At 40.5% G+C, this 14,329-nt stretch overlaps 1 protein-coding gene across 1 annotated transcript in view; it reads left to right on the plus strand.

Moving 5' to 3' along the window:
* Positions 1-14,329, plus strand: part of LOC106577051 (glutamate receptor ionotropic, delta-1) — a 354,069-nt gene that overhangs the window by 312,685 nt on the left and 27,055 nt on the right. The window contains exons 9-10 of the mRNA XM_014154750.3: positions 8,021-8,122; positions 11,001-11,198. Of these exons, the coding sequence (XP_014010225.1) occupies positions 8,021-8,122; positions 11,001-11,198 (300 nt within the window). The remainder of the gene's footprint in view (positions 1-8,020; positions 8,123-11,000; positions 11,199-14,329) is intronic.

Below are 14,329 nucleotides of genomic sequence, written 5' to 3' on the forward strand. Positions count from 1 at the left end.
TTTACGTAAGTATTCAGTCCCTTTGCTATGAGACTCGAAATTTAGCTTAGGTGCATCCTGTTTCCATTGATCATCCTTGAGATGTTTCTACGACTTGATTGGGGTCCACCTGTGGTAAATCCAATTGATTGGACATGATATAGAAAGACACACGGACTTGAACCCGATCTAACATCTCTGGAGAGACCTGAAAATAGCTGTGCAGCGACACCCATCGAACCTGACAGAGCTTGAGAGGATCTGCAGAGAAGAATGGGAGAAACTCCTAACGTACAGGTGTGCCAAGCTTGTAGCATCATACCCAAGAAGACTCGAGGCTGTAATTGCTGCCAAAGGTGCTTCAAAAAACTACTGCGTAAAGGGTCTGAATACTTATGTAAATGTGATATTTAAGTTTCTTATTTTGAATACCTTTGCAGAAATGTCTAAAAAACTGTTTATGCTTTGTTATTATGTGGTATTGTGTGTAGATTCATGAGGGGAAAAAACAATTTAATCAATTTTAGAATAAGGCTCTAACATAACAAAATGTGGAAAAAGTCTGAATACTTTTCAAATGCACAGTATATATTGAAAATGCCTGAAATTGTAGAGTAATAATTAAATAATATTTAAATGTCATTGTATTTCCATTGTGAATTCATGCAACATATCTTGACAGTCATATCATTTGACCACATCAGTGTATTTCTTCCAATAATAATCCATATAAAGTACAGTATTTGTTTTAATTAGAGACACATGTGTAAGTGAAACACCACTATAAAAGCCTGAGATAATGGGAAATCGAATGAGAGGCTGATCTTGCTCTGTTGGAAGATTTGGCACACTCTGCATTTCCCAGAGAGAGTGTTTTTAGAGACAGGTGGGACTTTGTTTTGCAGAAAGTATAGATTGGCTCATCAGATATCATTTCCCAAAACCAATCTTATAGGATTTTTGCGAGGGTTTGAGACCTACTTTAAAAAGGCAAACACATGCACATTCAAGTGATCTCCACCCTCAGGTTTTTGGCAACGGACACCTTTTAGCGGGAGTTTGCCGATCGGCATCTCACAGCCCTCGATTAGCCAATGTTTTGGATGCAATCATCAGCAAAAGGAACTGTAAATTACAATTTCCATGCACCATCGCACAACAGGTTGAAGTCAAGAGGAGTTTCTTTGCCATCCATGGGTTCCCAAATATGAACGGAGCAGTAGACGACACCAACATCACCATAGGAGCACCATCCCAAAACGAGTTCAACAGAACAGGCCACTCAATGTGCAGGTCATATGTTATGTGATGTGCAAAAGATTGCAAATGACGCTGTTGAACGTGGTGGCAATGTGGCCAGGTGGTACACATGATTCGTTCATTCTGCAGAACAGCAAAATCTGCCATTTTTTGTTTGTGACTTTGTATTTCATCGTACGGCGTTGTATATTCCCAACATGGTTTAAAGAGAGGATTTTTTCCATAAATGATTAATTAGGGGTGTTTCAAAATGCAAATAGCCAAGGTCGCGCACAGAGCACCAAGGCTGAGAACAATTGGTATTTATCAATGGTTATCTCTTACCGGTGTGGGTATGACGCTCAAAGGAATGTTTGATACAAATTTCTAAATTCCCTTCACAAGTAGTATTTCAAAATAGTTTCTACACAATATTGGTCAATGAGGCCCCTGGTGATGAGTGTGGGATTGATGCAGCTTTCTCACGTCAGACATCACAAACAACATAGTCTCACTTTGGAAAATAATATTTTGAAAATAATGTCAAGTAGGATCTAAGGACATTATCGTGTTACTTTTCTGGTCCTCTCGGTTACCTCTCTTACATCATCATTTATCTGCATTCAATCCATTGTTTCAATGGCCTGATGCCTCTCAGTTGAAGCGACTATTGGGGTCTGAACCAAATGAAGACTGAAATACTATTTCCTAGTTGCTACATGTACACTTTCCTCTAGCTATCGCTCAGTGCTGCTGATCGATGTATGTTGTGGTTCTTGTTTCTAATTTCAACTTGTATTCAGTCAGCAGATTTAGTTAATGAGTTCCTACTCATGTTTCTCATTTAAAAAGCTATTCATTTGTCTGTTATTCCTCCTGAATACATATCGTACACAGATAGAAATAGACAGGAAGAAAAACAGATGAAAAGAGAGAGTGAGTGTAAGAAAAAGAAGTCCCTTAGGTAACATAGGACTTCCATCGTAGCCATATGCCATGACCCTCATTGGCTCGTCTCTGAGCGATGTAATCTTCGCAGGGAAGTCGAGAGGTAATCTCTCTTTACCACCCTCTCTTTCTCTCTCTCGCATTCCTTCCCTCTCTTATTCTCTATTACCATCTAACGCAGAGATAGAGTAGTGAAGGCTCGTGGGAGGCTAGAATGACAGACAGGCGCCACATCTGCCTGTCTCTGCTTTGGAGCTCTTTAAAATGTAATTTTTTATGCTAAGATTGTTTATCATATATACCGGGGGGGGTGGGGTAAAGCTTCAGACCCCGCCCCATCGTTTTATCCCAGTTAAGGGACACAAAGGTAACCATGGGACTAAAAAGATTCAGAAAGACCTGTCTACGCACACACACACACACTGCATGGCAGACTACGAGGGAGTAAATTAGGATCTTGGTGGTGTGATGGGGATGTCGATATGTAAACATCAGGCTTTTGGTGCTGATGGTGGAAATAGCTCAAACAAAGCAAAGTGTTTTAATGAGGCCTTTTGGAGGGGACTGTGAAAATGAACAGTATATTCCCTTGCAAACTTGGAACTGATGCTGAAGATCATTATGTAGTTTTGAGTGTAAGGTGTTTTGACATCCTTTGCATAGTTCAGTGTTGTGGAGTTCTGTTATGGAGAGTTATAAACTAGATAAGCCTGCAGTTACCATATCAGTTTCAATAGCTGTCATAAACTATAGTCGTCACAGCAGCATTTCCTTTCCAAGAAGAAGAACATTACAAAATCATTAGTAATTTATTAATTTGTGTTTCTCTACTTTTCTTAATTCAAAAGGCAATCGCACATCTGAGTAACCTTCGTTGCAGGTGTATGGTAACAGTTGAATAAGATGAGAAAAAAGAAGAAACCCGCACACTACTCTTGCGAGTATCACTGCTCTTCATTAAGCTTTATGTATCGGCCTCAAGGCCTTCGTCAGAGCTTTTCTTGAAATATAATCCTATATGGAGAAAAAATCATGCTAGATCAAAGTTAGTCAAGACACACGCGGGCATGCGAGTGCACTCTAAATGTATTGTAACGTGTTACAAATAAACAAGTCTATTGAAAACAGTTTTAGACATTACAGTACATCTTGTAGCGTTCTTATCTCCTTTATGTGTTATCTGCATGTCACAAAGGACATGGTTGTGTTCTTTTGTATGACCTTTGTATGCGGAGCTTTGTGTAGTAGAAGTCTTTAGTAAAGGGCCTGGAGAGAGTTCTCTGTGGTCCCCAGAGGACCTGTCCACTCATGGGGAAAATAGCCCCATGTGAAGCAGGGAGAAAGCAGTGACATTTAGCGTGTGCACACACACACACACACACACACACACACACACACACACACACACACACACACACACACACACACACACACCACACACACACACACACACACACACACACACACACACACACACACACACACAAGCGCACAAGCACACAAGGACCAAATGAATACGGACGTGTTTGACTAGATTGTTATAGACGTTGACCAGGTGCAAAGACAAGCTGATCTTCATTATCATACTTTTTAATTTAATTAAAAAAGTGTATTTCACCTTTATTTAACCAGGTAGGCCAGTTGAAAACAAGTTTTCATTTGCAACTGTGACCTGGCCAAGATAAAGCAAAGCAGTGTGACAAAAACAACAACACAGAGTTACACATAAACAAACGTACAGTCAATAACAGAATAGAAAAAAATCTATGTACAGTGTGTGCAAATGTAGAAGAGTAGGGAGATAAGGCAATAAATAGGCCATAGAGGTGAAATAATTACAATTTAGCATTAACACTGGAGTGATAGATGTGCAGATGATGATGTGCAAGTAGAGATACTGGGGTGCAAAAGAGCAAGAAGATAAATAACAATATGGGGATGCGGTAGTTGGGTGTGCTATTTACAGATTGGCTGTGTACAGGTACAGTGATCGGTAAGCTGCACTGACAGCTGATGCTTAAACTTACCGAATGTTGCTATCTGGCAGGTAGCTTAGCGAATAAGAGCGTTGGGCCAGTAACCAAAAGGTTGCTGGTTTGCATCCCTGAGCCGACTAGATGGAAAATCTGTTGATGTGCCCCCGAGTAAGGCACTTAACCCTAATTGCTCCTATATGTCTCTCTGGATAATGACTAAAATGTCTAATATCCCACCCACACACCAAATGAATTCCCTATAGAAACACAGCAAGATCATTACACTGTCTTTGGAAGTCAGAGAAGCAATCAGACTTTCTTTGTACAGTGATTAAGTATGAGTAAGTTTTGCAGCATAATCTGAAGGTCTTCAAGAAGAAGCAGAGGCTGGACCATTAGAAAGCAGTTTTGAGGGATAAAGGAACATCAGATCATCACTATCCCGTTGTCTGACTTTTCTATTTGGACATACAGTAGTGTTTGTACACTGACAGAGTGTGTTCTGTCCTCAATGTATTGACATTGATCGCTAGATGTTTCTGTTTAGGCTTACATTGGCGGTAAACGATAGACAAAGGCTTCTCACAGAATCCACATTACTGGCATTGATCCTGCTTTGTACACTGCACAGTAGGCATATATAAACAAATGTGTTTACCCAAAGTATACTTTCATTGAAACATTCTTACCATGCTTTCCACAAGCACTGATACAGTATACAGTGCCTTCGGAAAGTATTCAGGCCCATGGACTTTTTCCACATTTTGTTACGTTACAGCCTTATTAAAAAAAATTAATCTCAGCAATCTTCACACAATACCCCATAATGAGAAAGCGAAAACAGGTTTTTAGAATTTTTTGCAAATGTATTACAAATAAAAAACAGATACCTTATTTACATAAGTATTCAGACTCGAAATTGAGCTCAGGTGCATCCTGTTTCCATTGATCATCCTTGAGATGTTTCTATAAATTGATTAGAATCCACCTGTGGTCACATCAATTGATTGGAACTTGGAAAGGCACACACCTCTCTATATAAAGTCCCACAGTTGACAGTGTATGTCAGAGCAAAAAACAAGCCATGAGGTCGAAGGGATTGTCTGTAGAGCTCTGAGACAGGTTTGTGTCGAGGCACAGATCTGGGGAAGAGTACCAAAAATGTTGGCAGCATTGAAGGTCCCCAATAACACAATGCCCCCCGTCATTCTTAGATGGAAGAAGTTTGCAACCACCAAGACTCTTCCTGAGCAATAGGGGGAGATGGGGGTTGGTCAGGGTGGTGACCAAAACCCCGATGGAGATGGGAGAACCTTCCAGAAGGACAACCATCTCTGCAGCACTCCACCCATCAGGCCTTTATGGTAGAGTGGCCAGACGGATGCCACTCCTCAGTAAAAGGCACATGACAGCCTGCTTGGAGTTTGCCAAAAGGCACCTAAAGACTCTCAGACCATAAGAAACAAGATTCTCTAGTCTGATGAAACCAAGAACTCTTTGGCCTCAATGCCAAGTGTCATGTCTGTAGGAAACCTGGCACCATCCCTACGGTGAAGCATGGTGGTGGCAGAATCATGCTGTGGGGATGTTTTTCAGAGGAAGGGACTGGGAGACTTGTCAGGATCGAGGCAAAGATGAACGGAGAAAAGTACAGAGAGATCCTTGATGAAAACCTGCTCCAGAGTGCTCAGGACCTCAGACTGGGATGAAGGTTCACCTTCCAACAGGACAACGACCCTAAGCACACAGCCAAGACAAGTCTCTGCATGTCCTTGAGTGGCCCTGCCAGAGCCCGGACTTGAACCCGATCGAACATCTCTGGAGAGACCTGAAAATAGCGGTGCAGGGACTCTCCCCATCCAACCTGACAGAGCTTGAGATGAACTGCAGAGACGAATGGGAGAAACTTCCCATATATAGGTGTGCCAAGCTTGTAGCGTCATACCCAAGAAGACTGGAGGCTGTAATCACTGCCAAAGGTGCTTCAACAAAGTACTGAGTAAATGGTCTGAATACTTATGTAAATGTGTTATTTCAGTGTTATTTTTCTTATTTTTAATAAATTAGGAAACATTTCTAAAAACCTGTTTTTGCTTGTTATTATGGGGGTATTGTGTATAGATTGATGATAAAAAAAATTTTTTAGAACAAGTCTGTAACCTAAGAAAATATGGAAAAAGTCAAGGGGTCAGAATACTTTCCGAATGCACTGTATACACAGCATGAAAAACCTGGCTTTTCAAACTACGCAAATAGATGTTTTTTCCTTCCTCTTTTTTTCTCGCTCTTTCAAACCCAACAAATCATGTTCAATTTGAGAGAAAAAGAAACAGGGAATGAGCGAGGGAGCACTCAATATTTCATAACGCTATCAGCCTTCAAAGTTTAGAGTTGGGCTTGTGATGAAATCCCCAAGTCTTAAAATAACTCATGGCTAAAAGTTTTGATCTCCCATTCCTCTTTCTTGTTCTCCTCTCCAGGGTTACTGAAGTCCTTCGTTGTGAATAGAAGTTGTAAGGTCTCCTGCACTGGGAGGTCCGCTCTGTTGCACAGGGTTTTACGCCATCCAGACAATAGACAACACCACAGTATACGATTGTGTGTCATATTAAAGCAGGGAAGGATCTCTTTTATTGGCACAGAGCAAAGACTCCCAGAGTCTTAACTGACCTTTTTTATGAATGGGTTTGTGTGAATAGTGGACTACTGGGAATAGCGCTAAAAGGGATTAACTGCGTGAAATTAAGTTTTACTGTAATGAGTTAATACATTCATTTAAATGTCCTAGTCTGATAGAAAGTGGAAGAAAGTATGTGATTGGAACAAACCCAACAAACCAAATAAAAAAATATATAAACATAATTTGAAACAAGCTAGTAACAAAACTGTTTTATATGAGTTTTGAAACATTCAGCCCACCATTATTGTAATAGCCTGTAGGCAGCAGGAAGGCCATGTAGAGAGGGCATGCTGCATATGGAAGACTGAGCTATGCTCTGTGTAGATACAGTCCTGGTGTCTGGCCTGAGGCCAGCTCTCTTGTCCTGTCAGCTTGGTCCCTGGGTTGCTACCAAAGAGCTGTCAGTTCTTTGTCCAGCTAGCAACTGTGATTAAGAACTTAACAGTAAAGACAACTTCTACTTCCCCAGTGAGGTGCAAAGGTAGCCAGAATAGAGCGAGGGTTGGGATTCGTGAGGGGATTGGGATTCAGTGAGGTGGTTAAACCAATGGGATGTGTGTTATCTGCTTTCATTGGCTGTCATTCTGTCAAACTGGCATTCATGTCATTGTATTAGTTGCATAAGACATTGAGTTGCACTAGCTGAAGCACAATGAAGGACGAGGATTTGTTTCCGTGAAAGATTTGAGAAATAACTTTCACACAGTAGATGTTGTATTTTCTTCTCAGATGAACATAATAATGTTTCTGTTTTATTTGTAACCCTTGCAGTGCATTGTCGTTGGCACCACCGACAATGTCTACATCATTATCTCCGTTCCCATCGTCGTTATCATCACCATCATCAATGTCATCACCACCAACTCTAACAATCAGCGTCTATTGCCATGATATGTTGCTCAGTCCGTACTCCCTCAGTATGGTTGCAAGCTGTGCGGCTGATGTAGCATTTAGATAGAGGACCCTGTTACTATGCTAGAGGCAGCACTTGTTGCCTTGGTGACCAGCTCATCTATTTGTATGGCCAGTTCCCTGTGCTTCTTAAAAGTGAGTGAGTCATGTGTGCCAACTATGGTGATTAGACTTGTCATCACACACCAATTTGTGTTTTCACTGAAGATAATAGATTGTGTAATTATATTGCTGACACTCTCTCCCTCTCCCTTCTTGTCTCCCTTTCCCTTTCTCTCTCTCTCAGTTGGCAACTTGGGACTCAACTCGTGGGCTAAACGGTAGTCTAAAGGAGAGTCGGATAGAAAACGGCATGCAAGGAGTGACGGTCAAAGTTGTAACATTACTGGTAAGTGCTTTCTCCCTACCAACTCACTGCCAACTCACTGCCAACTCAATGTCATCTCACTACCAACTCAATACCAACTGTCGACTTTGATGCTATACTCCACCAGGTTACTATGTCATTTCTTGTGTAGTAGGATTAGGACATAATGTGAGGTCTTCTTCTCCATCTGGCTCTGTAGATCTACGAAAAGGCCGACCCTAGCCTTTTGAGGGCCCGAAGCAACATTTTAGTGGCCAAAAATGGCCATTTTGCCTTAGGGTAGAGAGACATTTTTGCACTTTTATAGCTCATTTCCTGCAGTTATTCTACACATTTTGCCATGACTTATGCCATGTTAATATGATATCTGAGTGAGAGTGACTAACAAAATCAATGGGGGACCTCCGGAGGTCAGGGCCCCTGGGCATGTGCCCTGCTTTCGGAATTCAACCATCATTACTACAAGTTTGTGGCGAAATCCTGCACTTCTGCACATCCTGCACCACTTTAGGAGCACACGAGCTGTCAGGTAGGAGGAAATAAATATAGCTCTTCCGTCTCTGTGTGATAGCTCTCAGTTGGCATGGCAGTTTTGACGGTGTGTGCAACTCTTTGCAGAAGTCTTGTGTATTTTCGCCGCACTTAGTTTATGAAAGTTTTAAGTCAGATCGCCGTGTACAGCTCTACTGTGTGTTTAGAATCTGTTGGGACCGCTCTTTCCATTGATTGCATGGATTGTTAGCAACATTGTTGTGGAGTTTTTATGAGACAAACTAAACTAACCAAAGAGTGTGTCAGGTGGAGGAAGGTACGAATAAAGCTTCAACACTGGAGCAGCCTTCAACAGCTAAGCCCTCTCTCGCAATCTCTATTTCTATCTACAGTCTTTTACTTTTTTTATTTTTTATTTTATTTTTTTTCACTGAAAAATGTTTTTCTCTCCTTTTTTTTCTTGTGCTGCTGTGGAACTTTTGCACAGCAGTACTTACTGCGTGTGAGTTTATAATTTTTTATTATTGTTTGAACTGTATTGATTTTTTGTGGGACTACTGAAATTTGGTTTACCGTAATTTCCGGACTATTAAGCGCACCTGAATATAAGCCGCACCCACTGAATTAAAAAATATATATTATTTTGAACATAAATAAGCCGCACATGTCTATAAGCCGCAGGTGCCTACCGGTACATTGAAACAAATTAACTTTACACAGGCTTTAACGAAACACGGCTTGTAACAAAAATAAATAGGCTTTAACGAAACACGGCTTGTAACAAAAAATAAGAAATTAGCAGTAAGCTTTAGTTGTCTTTTTGCACTGAGTCAATTCCTCACGCTGCTGTTTCCAACGTCTTATCATCGACTCATTAAGACCAAGCTCCCGTGCAGCAGCTCTATTTCCTTTTCCAACAGCCAGATCAATCGCCTTCAACTTGAAAGCTGCATCATATGCATTTCTCCGTGTCTTTGCCATGATGAGGGTGACAAAATGACTACTGTAATCAGAATGATGGGAAGTTTGAGAGCGCTCGATTTAATCTAAACAGTAAACAAAAAAGTTGTTTGACCTCAACCCGTTCGGAATTTCATTGGTCTAATGAAAGCTTCATGCCGCCAAAAAACTGAGCACGTCACAGAATGTGTTTTTTTGGAGCAAAAAAAATTGAAAGCGGGAAAAATCCATATATTAGCCACGTCATTGTTTAAGCCACGAGGTTCAAAGCCTGGGAAAAAAGTTACGGCTTATAGTCCGGAATTTACGGTATACAGTCATGCCCCACTCACTCCTCCACTGGGAGGTAATACAGATTACTGCAAATCCTCTATGGTTGATAACTGGGTTCTTTCTGGTCAGTTGTTTCTATGAAGTTGCCTCTGAGTTGCTCTAACATTCTTATTGTATGACGTATTATTGGTTGGTTTACCTCTGTGCTGTGACTGGTGTTCATGTGGTGTGTGTTATACATTCTCTCCACTGGCTACCTGGCAAACAGGTAGCCAGATATCTATTCTCTCCAGTGGCTACCTGGCAAACAGGCTACACTAGGGCCAGTGACTGACATAACAAGAGAAAAACTGCTGATGCACAACCAAATTTCGAAATTGCACCTTGTGTATTCTACTAATCTAACCCTCAACAGTAAGTTGAGACCCCGACTGAGTTCTTAAAAACTAGCAGCCAAGGGGCCCTAAGCAATCATTTATGTCACTTAGTGGATAGAGCCGGCCCTGATCTAGGACATCAGTAAGACATAAACTCGAATCATACAGCTCTTCCTTAGCTGCTGGTCCAGTAACATTCTGTTCTCTCTCTTCACACAAGATTTACCTGCTCCATATTTATTCAAATAAGTTCTGCTCGGCTTCCTCTTGGCAGTGCCATTTAATCATGTCGTTTTTCCAGTCCACCGCAGCAGCTTTCCTCCTCAACTCACTTTTCTACCCATTCAGTTCAACCCTGACATTCTCTCCCATAAAGAAGAGCCATGGTTTACCGCAGTAAATTTAGAGTGGTATTTTCTACCTGATGAAGTGTCACATATCCACAGTAATGGGTGTTACAGGTCAACAACCACCCAGAAGACTTGTTATGAAGATGAAGTTTGACTTAGAAACTGCAGCTAGTCTTCAGAAAGTTGTCACACAAAAGTCCTAAATGAAAAAAATACTGTTCTACCTGTCGGTTGAACTGGACCAGTTAATGAAACTAGGCTGGCCTTTTTGCAAATGATGGGACTGTGATTTAATGCACACAGACACAACTCTGTAAAATGTACAGTAGTGTTTCAACTTTTGGCTACACAAAGACACTACATCTATATGTTGAGCCAAGTCATGTAGTTAAAGTTAAGTTGAACATCTAAGCCCAACGATGTTGTGTTATTTATGTTATCCAACAGGAGGATCCCTTTGTGATGGTAGCTGAGAACATCCTTGGCCAACCTAAACGCTACAAAGGCTTCTCCATCGATGTTCTGGATTCTCTGGCCAAGATTCTGGGCTTCAAGTATGAGATCTACCAGGTGGCTGATGGGAAGTATGGCTCTCCTACCTCAAACGGCTCCTGGAACGGCATGATCGGAGATCTCATCAGTAAGGTAAGTCTGTCAATCACAACTGGAGGTTGCTGTTGACTGCTCTGGGGACATCATCTTGCATATTGCTGCAGTTCTCTCAGCCATTGGTAGCTGACTGTAGCCTTGACACAGTGGAGTCCATTATAGTTTGGGCCTTCTTGGAAAGATACTTCACCGCACATGTTCTTCAGTGTGAGGGCTCGCTTTTGTGACAGATCTGTTATGGCCAAATTATGTTTGCATCAGAGTGGGCCACTATAGTCTGGCCATCAGGCTGACAGTCAGGCTGCTCCAGACAAAGCAGTCCCACCAGTGCAGGAGGGACTTCAACTCAGCAGGCTGACAATGCTAACAATAGGGGAGTGAGTGGGCAGGGGGGAGTGAGAGTGCAGGGGACAATTATATCACCCAATGGAGTAGAGAATAACCAGTAGAAATAAGACTGTTGTTGGCTTTTTTGCAATCGTTTGCACAATGTGCAAGTCCCTGTCATTTCCTGTAAGTGAGCTTGCTGCAGAGAATGTAGCCCAGGTGGGCTACTTTTCAGCCCTTCATGCTAATGATAATCTGCGGACAACATCACTTAATGGAGGGAGAATTTATCTTTGATTATGGCCTTGAGTTAGAGAGCTAGTGTTTAACCCAACAATCCAGACATATGATTTGTGTCATAGGGTCCCACTCTAGCAGCAGGTGTCCAAAACCATGGCATTATCAGAGTGGTGACAATGCTGTGAAATGAGGGGAAAACAGTTACACCAATACTGGACACAAGCAACATATGATCAGTGTACTGTAACTCTGTCATTTGAGATTAACGTTTACAATAAAACTTTACAATAAAAGGATTTAGTTGATTGCCATGTGGAATGTCTGACCTCTAAAGGTCTGTATTAGGGCCAGGGACCTCATGATACAATATTATCACAATACTTAGGTGCCAATATGATATGTATTGTGATTCTCACGATTCTATATGTATTGTGATTCTCACGCTTCTATATGTATTGTGATTCTCACGCTTCTATATGTGTTGTGATTCGATACTGCAATTTTTTGGCAATTTGATGTTCCAAACATATTGCTGACTATATGTCTGCTGCAGAGAGATGAGAGAGATCATGAGAAAACATGGTCTCATCAGTAGGAAAATAGAAATGCTGAAAACATGTTGGCTCACTGTTTAAAAAGAAGATGGATAACAAGCTATAGGATGACAAATGCAAGAGTTTTGACGAAGGTACAGCTGACTAGCGCTAGCTAACCCTACCTATAGTATAACTTCTATAGTATAACCCTACCTATAGTATAACTTCTATAGTATAACCCTACCTATAGTATAACTTCTATAGTATAACCCTACCTATAGTATAACTTCTATAGTATAACCCTACCTATAGTATAACTTATATAGTATAACCCTACCTATAGTATAACTTCTATAGCATAACCCTACCTATAGAATAACTTCAATAGTATAACCCTACCTATAGTATAACTTCTATAGTATAACCCTACCTATAGTATAACTTCTATAGTATAACCCTACCTATAGTATAACTTATATAGTATAACCCTACCTATAGTATAACTTCTATAGCATAACCCTACCTATAGAATAACTTCAATAGTATAACCCTACCTATAGTATAACTTCAATAGTATAACCCTACCTATAGTATAACTTCAATAGTATAACCCTACCTATAGTATAACTTCTATAGTATAAATCCTGTTGAGGACAGACGTTCCGCTAGCGGAACGCCTAGCCAATATCCAATGGAACAGTGTGGCGCGAAATACAAAAACCTCAAAAATCCAATAATTTCAATTTCTCAAAAATACGACTATTTTACACCATTTTAAAGATACACTTCTCCTTAATCCAACCACATTGTCTGATTTCAAAAAGGCTTTACAGCGAAAGCAAAACATTAGATTATGTTAGGAGAGTACATAGACCAAAATAACCACACAGCCATTTTCCAAGCAAGGACATGTGTCAATAAAACCCAAAACACAGCTAAATGAAGCACTAACCTTTGACGATCTTCATCAGATGACACTCCTAGGACATTATGATACACAATACATGTATGTTTTGTTCAATCAAGTTCATATTTATATCCAAAAACAGCATTTTACATTGGCGCGTGATGTTCAGAAAATGTATTCCCACCAAAAACTTCCGGTGAATTTACAAAAATACTCATCATAAATGTTGACAAAATACATAACAATTATTTTAAGAATTATAGATACAGAACTCCTTTATGCAACCGCTGTGTCAGATTTTAAAATAGCTTTACGGAGAAAGCACATTTTTCAATATTCTGAGTACATAGTACATTCAGACACCCGCCAAGTTCGGGGCAACCTAAACTCAGAATTAGTATTAGAAATATGCTCTTACCTTTGCTGATCTTCGTCAGAATGCACTCCCAGGACTGCTACTTCCACAAGAAATGTTTTTTTTTTTTTTTTTTTTTATAATCCATAGTTATGTCCAAATACCTCCGTTTTGTTCGTGCGTTCAGGTCACTATCCAAAGGCTAATGCGCGAGCGCAATTCAAGAAAAAGTAAAAATGTTCCATTACCATACTTAGAAGCATGTCAAACGCTGTTTAAAATCAATATTTATGGTATTTTTAATGTAAAATTGCGATAATATTCCAACTGGACAATAGCGTATTCATTCAAGGAGAAAAAGAAAAAACAGCGAGCTCGCGGGACCGCACATATCCAATCCCTTTGTTGCCAGGCAGACCACTCAGTAACTGAGCTCCTATACTCTGCCCAGTGACAGGAGAAGGCTCAAACCACTTTCTGAAGGCTTTAGACAGCCAATGGAAGCCTTAGAAAGTACAACGTAACCCCACAGATACTGTAGCTTCGAAAGGGACTAGAAAGAAGAACTACAATTCTCAGATCCTCCAATACCTGGTTGACTTTTTCTCAGGTTTTTTGCCTGCCATATGAGTTCTGTTATACTCACAGACACCATTCAAACAGTTTTAGAAACTTCAGAGTGTTTTCTATCCATATCTACTAAGAATATGCATATTCTCATTTCTGGGCAAGAGTAGTAACCAGTTTAAATCGGGTACGTTTTTTCATCTGGCCGTGAAAATACTGCCCCCAATCCATATCA

This window comes from Salmo salar, chromosome 18 (genome assembly GCF_965601325.2).
Source record: "Salmo salar chromosome 18, fSalSal1, whole genome shotgun sequence".
Taxonomy (NCBI): Eukaryota; Metazoa; Chordata; class Actinopteri; order Salmoniformes; family Salmonidae; genus Salmo; species Salmo salar.